At 41.9% G+C, this 8,281-nt stretch overlaps 1 protein-coding gene across 1 annotated transcript; it reads left to right on the top strand.

The window, feature by feature from the left end:
- Positions 1–224: 224 nt before the first annotated feature.
- LOC311628471 (uncharacterized protein) lies at positions 225–7,428 on the top strand (the record flags this gene model as incomplete). The annotated part of the gene is made up of 4 exons (XM_084895691.1): positions 225–1,150; positions 3,903–4,092; positions 5,532–5,568; positions 6,443–7,428. 4 exons carry the CDS (start codon positions 225–227, stop codon positions 7,426–7,428), a joined length of 2,139 nt encoding a protein of 712 aa, XP_084751817.1.
- Positions 7,429–8,281: the final 853 nt, after the last annotated feature.

Genomic DNA, 8,281 nt, shown 5'->3' with positions numbered 1-8,281 from the left:
GTCTACCTGTATTGGTTTTCTTGATATACTAAAATGACTTTATGTCAGAGAATATCCTTAAAGGTATGAGCTAAGCCCAGTCATCTCTGAAGCCCCACACAGCATCTGGCATATTTTGTCCATAATACATGTTTAATAAAATATAAACTAGAAATGCAGTTAAGTCCTATTGATAGCTTCCTAACTTGCTTCTCATCCTAGCCCTCTCAGGTACCTTTGGCTTCATGGCAAAGAAGAACCTCACTTTAGTGACCGAATTCCTCCTTATAGCGTTCACTGACCGTCCTGAACGGGCATTACCTCTCTTTCTCCTCTTTCTATTTATATATCTTACCACCTTATTGGGGAACTTGGGCATGATTATCCTGATCCATGTGGACCACCGGCTCCACACCCCAATGTACTTCCTTTTGAGTCACCTCTCTTTCATGGACATCTGCTATTCATCTGTCACCGTTCCTCAGATGATGGCTGTGCTGCTGGAGCTGGGGTCAGCCTTATCCTACACACGCTGTGGTGCTCAGTTCTTCCTCTTCACCTTCTTTGGCTCCATTGACTGCTATCTTCTGGCCCTCATGGCTTATGACTGCTATGTGGCCGTGTGCCAACCCCTACTGTATGTCACCATCATGACGCAGAAGGCCCGTTTGGGTTTTGTGGCTGGGGCTTACCTTGCTGGTCTCCTCAGCGCCTTGGTGCGGACAGTCTCAGCTTTCACTCTCTCATTCTGCGGAACCAATGAGATCGACTTTATTTTCTGTGACCTCCCTCCTCTTTTAAAGCTGACCTGTGGGGATAGTTACAACCAGGAAGTGGTCATCATTGTATTTGCTATCTTTGTTATCCCTGCCTGCCTGGTGGTGATTTTGGTGTCCTACCTGTTTATCATCGTGGCCATAATGAGGATCCCCTCAGCTGGAGGCAGGGCCAAAACCTTCTCTACTTGTACCTCCCACCTCATGGCTGTGTCACTCTTCTTTGGCACCCTCATCTTCATGTACCTGCGGGATAACTCAGGCCAGTCCTCAGAGGAGGATCGGGTGGTGTCTGTGTTCTATACAACTGTCATCCCTATGTTGAACCCCCTCATTTACAGCCTGAGGAACAAGGAAGTGAAGGAGGCCCTGAGGAAAATTCTCAACAGAGCCAAGTTGTTCTAACTATCCCCTACCTTGGGCAGTCCTGAGAATCACCTCCTCTATAAGTGCCAGCATTCTGGTTACATTGTTTATAGCACACTCAATGTTTAAATGAATGTGCCTTGGTAAAAGGAACAGAAATTTTAGTTTCAGTGAGAGAAAGGGAGAAAAGGAAGAGGCAGCCTCAGAAGAGAGATTATGATGAGAGTTTTAACTCCCAGGAAAAATGTCAAAAGCATCTGAACTTAAATCCTATGTCATCTAGTTGTGACATACTTCACAGGTCTATGACTATAAAACACAACTACATTTTTTTGGAAAAATTTCCTATGAAATATTTCCACAATAGACATATTGAAATAAGCCCAACTGGTGTGGCTCAGTGGTTGAGCGTCAACCTATGAACCAGGAGGTCATGGTTCGATTCCTATCAGGGCACATGACTGGGTTGCAGGTTCAGTCCCCATTGTTGGGCTTGCAGGAGGCAGCTGATCAATGATTCTCTCTCATCATTGATATTTTGCTCTCCCTCTCCCTTCCTTTCTGAAATCAATAAAATATATTTAAAAATATTGAAAATAATGTAGAGTGTATCTCCTAAACTCAATACTTAGATTCACAACTCCTAATATTTTGTCATATTTGCCTTACCACATATATATATATAATCTATTTATTCATTTATCAAGCCAACAAATTATCCATCAATATGCTTTACTTTTTGATACATTTGAAAATGAATTGCAGATATTGGTATTAGTACTCTTCACCCCTATATACTACAGTATAATATCAATTAGAATTCAACATTTAGATTACATTTATTTTTAATGATTAAATAAAGGTAGCATTCTGATGGTCCAGTTAATAAAGCTCACCCTGATCAAAGTATTTTTCAGACTCTTGTGCTAGTTCACCAGTGATGCCTCCTTTGAATCAGTAAAAAAAAAAAAAAAAAAAAAAAAAAAAATGTCCACAATAACATGCCTGTGAATTACTATCTGGATAGAAATATCTCTGTTCTTTCTTCTTCTCCATCTGTTCTATCTCCCACTCATCACATGCTTTGCCTGAATGTCCATTTGGTCAATTTATACCATTACCACTGCTTATAATAGTATCTGCAGTGTCTGTACTGTAGATATCAACACACTATATTCTTAGCTTTTGTTCTTGGGAGGCAGAACATTGCTTCATTCCACACAGAGGTGGGCAGGAGGGAATCCTGCCCTGCACAGTGTCACTGTACTCTGCAAGGGCTCAGCCTGTGGCCAAAGCCTCCCAGAATCTGATGGCTCACTTCTCTAACTGTAGGTGCCTCAATTAAACTCAAGGTACTGGAAGGAACAGGTCTCATCTACTCATTATGTTCTGTTCTTTCTTTTATCCTTATTCCCAGAACTCAAATTCCTTTTCTTCCTGTTCCTTGCATTAGCAAAACACATGATCCCAGGTACATGAATGATATAAACCCCCCAGCAGCTTATTTCATCTGGGGATGAGGTAAGGTAGATTCAGCCATTGGACTGCCAGGCTCAGCCATTGGACTCACTTTACAACTGAAGGAAAAGTCGTTCTTTATAATTCCCAGGGGATCCATCTGGATGGATGGTGCTCCCCTCCTGGCTGCCTCCCAGCTCCTTTCCCAGTAGGAACCACTGTTCTTGGGGCAGCCAGTCTGACAGAGACTTAAAGGAGCCAGATTCTGAGATGAGTCATCAGGAGATGTCTTTTCTTGGAAGGGTTACTGCTTTGCTCTTTGGCATTTGGACAATTGCTGAGATTTTTTAGAGCTGTGCTGCCTAAGTGGCATTCTTCCTTAGGAACTTTATTTCTGCAGCATGCTAATCTACTTTCAGTGAAAAAAGAGTACATTTGGTAAAGTATTTTTGATAAATAGTGGGTTAAAGAAAGTTAATAAGGTTTCTTCAGAATAGCACTTTATAGACCCTTTAAAATGATTAAATGAAACATGATTTTCCATGTGGGAATATAACATGCAGTGATATTCGAACTTATGAGAACAATAAATTTATTATCTATCTAAGACACCTGGAGGAAATAAGACTTTGCAAGGTAGGAGCCATTTGTGGTGGTACTCAAACCTTACTGCACATTGCAATTATCTGGGGACTAAAAAATTCTTATGTCTGGCTTCTACACTCATTCTGACTTAATTGTTATGGAGTACATTCTGAGCCTTGGGATTTTTTTTTTTAAATTCTCACTTGAGGATATTTTCCCATTGATTTTTAGAGAGAGTGAAATAGAGGGGAAAAGACAGAGAGAAATATTGTTCTGAGAGAAACACATCAATTGGTTGCCCCCAGCATGTGCCCTGACCAGGGCCGAGGTCGGGGAAGAGCCTGCAACCAAGATACATGCTCTTGACTGAAATTGAACCCGGACCATTTGGTCCACAGGCTGACACTCTATCCACTGAGCAAACCGGTTTTGGGCCTTGGATTTTCAAAGCTCCACAGCCCAGGTCATTCTGATTTGCATCAAAGTTGAGAACAACTGCCCTTGACTCTTCTTGTCTTGTGTCATTCTCTGAATAGACTTAGTTGACCTAGTTCAAGTCATTGTTTTACCAACAAGTAGCTGCATAACCTGCTCTGTATTTACATTTTAAAATTTATAATACAGAGAACCATCAAGCCTACCCTGACTAAATTGTCTCTTGTGAGGAAGGGAGGTGCTAATGGGACTTAGAAGGAATCATGCTCTTCAAGAACACACCTTTAATATTTTTGTTTACAGTACAATGCACAGGAGGTCAAACAGAGTTAGAGCTCCTGAGAACACTTCCCAAGGCATTGTCTCAAGATATAATTTCTTGGCATTAGCTGTGCCAGAACCATCTGGGATGGCCATTAATCTAGATGCCTTGTCCCATAGCAGACACTGCATCAGAATTTATGGGAGTGGGATGATAATATTCGACTTTTCAGTAAATTCTTTGGGTGATTCTTATACACAGTAAAGTTTGAGAGTCAGTGCTCTGGGGGAGGTTGGTCACTATTAAGAATCTGGATGGAACTGGAGAGCATTATACTAAGTGAAATAAGCCAGGCAGAGAAAAATAAATATCACATGATCTCACTCATTTATGGAATATAAGGAACAACATAAACTGATGAACAAAAATAGATCCAGAGGCAGAGAAACATCAACTAGACCATTAAACTCAGAAGGAAGGTAGGGAAGGGTGGGGATAAGGGGAAGAGATCAACCAAAGGACTTGTATGCATGCATATAAGCCTAACCATGGACAAAGACAACGGGGGTGGGGGGGTGGGAAGGGGTGTGTGAGAGTATGAGGGGGGGGGTAGGGAGGTAATAGGGGAATAAGGACACATACGAACAAAACAAAAAAAGAATTTGGGCAGTTTGCCTGGTAGAAGTCTGTTCATTACCTGCTCACACCTGCCTTTCCATCATTTCATCTCATGACTCCTGCACTTGCACCATCATGTTTCTGCCAAATGGTGAACTTTTGGAATTACCCATTACAGTGTGTCTCAATAATGAGAAGCAAAAGCTTCTGCCAATAAAACAGCCTCCTTTTGGGATCCATTTGTGCCAGCCAGGGCACCATTGTGCAAAACCGTTGACTAAATTTCCAAGCAAGATATAGAAAACATCAAAGAAATTCATTTCTTTTGGCACAAGGCAGAGATAAGCCAAAAGTAGGAACTAGCCCCATGAGGCCCTGCTGAGTGATGACAGGACATGGGATGGGGGCTTTGGGAGTTTGAAATAAAAGAGTATAAAATCCAAAGATATTAGATGACTTGTTTGGAAGTCACATGAAGATAAATTGCCTGTCCTTGGAGACTCACCTTAGGAACCAATTAGTGAGCAGTGCTGGTGCAGTTACTATAAGAAGCACCACCAGCAAGGTCTAGTGCTGAATCAGAAGCTCAGTGAAAGAAGCTGGGTCCCTAGCCCTATGATCCTGGGCTGAGTCTGGAAAAAAAAATAGAAAGAAAAAAAGATCCCAGGGAACTCTAGTGTCAGGGATGTACTGTTTTGTGAAGGGTGAGAAGAAAGAGAGGGACTCCATGAAGTGAGAATAGAACATAGAGGTTCTGGGAGTGACCCCATCTCAAGCAGATTGCTATGATGAACATCTCATGCTGCATTGTTCTTTATTGAAAGGGAACAGAGATAACGCAGCTGAAGTCCAGAGAGGAAAAGTGATTTGTCCAGGCTCACACGTCTAGTGTGGGTGATATAGAATCCAGGTCTCCCCTGGGTCAGCAGGTCACCAGCAGAAGAAACGCTAAACAAACGAGGAAACCACTAACAAAGTGAAATCCAGGTGAGGATGGTTCATGCCCAGCTCATGGCTTCCAGATCTAATTTCTTTTATTTGTTACCCTTAAGGTGTTAGCTGGTATTGATCTGACTGATGTTCTATCAGGTAATGAAACTTGATCAAAACATTTTTTTTACAGCCTATTATAGAACTCTATTAGGACCTACAGATCCATTAGCTCAGGTTCCTCCAAAAACACCACCAGAGCTATCTCTGCTTTCAAATTCAGATGCCATTTCTCATCATACTACTGCTTTTATTAATTCTGCGAGGACACCCAGGCTATGATTATGGAGCTTTGTTAGGGGCTAAAATGAGCTAATGTTTGCTCTTGATTTCAAGGTTAATGCTAGAATTTTCAAAAAACAAAAAAACAAACACAAGCCAGCCAGCTCTAATTAGTATAACAGCTGTTTGTTAAACATTCATGTTGATTGAAAATAGAAATATTTCTAAAAGCAGAGCCCATTGCTGATTGCTAATGTTTTTTTTTTTTTTTTTTTGGGGGGGGGTTCATGCTCTTTTGTTCATAGCATATACATTTTCCTTCTTTAAAATGTTCATTTAAAAATTTAAATAGCCACCATATCTATGTGGAGTGCCTTTAGCTTTCTAAAGCATTTTCTCATCTGTTTTAATCTAGTCATTAACCTTATCTCATAGAGCAGAGCGGATGTTATGATTCCCTTTTGGCAGAGGAGGAAATTGAAGTTCAGAGAGGTTAAGTGCCTTATGTAAGATCAAACAGCTAATTGGGGTCAGATTTGCAAAAACAAGGGCCGACTTGTAAGGCAGGGAATCATTGGCCTTCCATTCTTAGCATTAAGAGAAGCATTCACCACTTTTTACCTTATGTTACAGTGAGATCTATATTCACCTACTTCCACATCAGACTGCAGCTTGTTGAAGTCAAGTACTACCTACATGTCACCCAATTTAGAGCTTTACTACTTGCAATGACTTGAATGTTCCCCTCCAGCTGGCCCTTGTCTTAGCCCTCTCACATACACCGCCGAATGGATGGCTGGGAGGAATCGAACCGTAGTGACCGAATTCCTCCTTATTGCATTCACCGAACATCCCCAGTGGGGACTGCCTCTCTTCCTATTATTTCTGAGTTTCTATTTTGTCACTCTGCTGGGGAACGCGGGGATGATCATCCTGATCCACAAAGATCACCAGCTCCACACCCCCATGTACTTCTTCCTCGGTCACCTTTCCTTCGTGGACATGTGCTACTCCTCTGTCATCGTCCCTCAGCTGCTGGCTGTGCTGCTGGACCACGGCACAGCCATCTCACAGGCTCGCTGTGCAGCTCAGTTCTTCCTCTTCACCTTCTTTGCGTCCATCGACTGTTACTTCCTGGCCATCATGGCCTATGATCGCTATGTGGCCGTTTGCCAACCTCTGCTTTATGTCACCATCATGACTGAGAAGGCCCGCTGGGGCTCAGTAGCTGGGGCCTACATTGCTGGTTTTTCCAGTGCCTTTGTGCGAACGGTCACAGCCTTCACGCTCTCCTTTTGTGGAAACAATGAGATCGACTTTATTTTCTGTGACCTCCCTCCTCTGTTAAAACTCACTTGTGGGGAAAGCTTCACTCAGGAGGTGGTGATTATAGTGTTTGCCATTTTTGTCATGCCTGCTTGTATAGTGGTGATCTTGGTGTCCTATCTGTTTATCATCGTGGCCATCATGCAGATCCGCTCTGCTGGGGGTCGGGCCAAGACCTTCTCTACCTGTGCTTCCCACCTCATGGCTGTGTCACTGTTCTTTGGCACCCTCATCTTCATGTATCTGCGGGATAACTCAGGCCAGTCCTCAGAGGGGGACCGAGTGGTGTCTGTACTCTACACAGTGGTGACCCCAATGCTGAACCCCTTCATATACAGCCTGAGGAATAAGGAGGTAAAGGCAGCTGTCAGGAAAGCCCTGAGCAGATCAGAGGCTCCTGGAAGGCCCTAGATCAAGCATGTCAAACTGATGGCCTGCAGGCTGCATGTGGCCCATAATGAATATTTTTGCAGCCCAGCCAACATAATGATATGTAAGAAATGTTTTAATAAAAATTTTGTAACTTAATTTGTTCAATATCCTGTTATACATAATTATTAATAACGAACTACAACAGTCACTAATGACTGGTTACTATAATCATGTTGTATTCATTTCCCTTAGGTGCTTTACCCGTAGGTGCACCATTTCTCTCCACTAATTCTAGCAGTGAATATTTAAAAAAAATTTTTTTTATTGATTTTCCACAGAGAGGAAGGGAGAGGGATAGAGAGCTAGAAACATCGATGAGAGAGAAACATCGACCAGCTGCCTCCTGCACACCACCCACTGGGGATGTGCCCACAACCAATGTACATGCCCTTGACCGGAATCGAACCTGGGACCTTTCAGTCCACAGACCGACGCTCTATCCACTGAGCCAAACTGGTTTCGGCATAGCAGCAAATATTTTAGTAGCCAATTGCCATGTCATTAGTCTTGGATTGACTTGTTTGATGTGTGCACAGGAAATATTTTGCTTTTGGAGAACAAGAAAAATAGGTTTATTTGTGTTATACTTATTAATTTGTGCAGTTATTCAGTGTCTGATAAGTTAATATTTAAGAAAAATATTAATTTTTATTAAAATGTTCTATTATTTTATGTTAATGAATATACATTTATTTCATCCCTTTGTATTCAGCATGTCTATTGAAATAAACCTATGCTTCCATGAAAATTTGAAGGTTTTTTTTTTTTTAACGGCCCACATAAACTCAAATCTTATTTATTTGGCCCGTGTTAGCCTTTGAGTTTGACATGC

The sequence above is a fragment of the Pipistrellus hanaki genome (assembly GCF_964339955.1).
Source record: "Pipistrellus hanaki genome assembly, chromosome: 9".
Classification (NCBI taxonomy): domain Eukaryota; kingdom Metazoa; phylum Chordata; class Mammalia; order Chiroptera; family Vespertilionidae; genus Pipistrellus; species Pipistrellus hanaki.
This window is presented reverse-complemented; position numbering and strand designations above follow the sequence as displayed.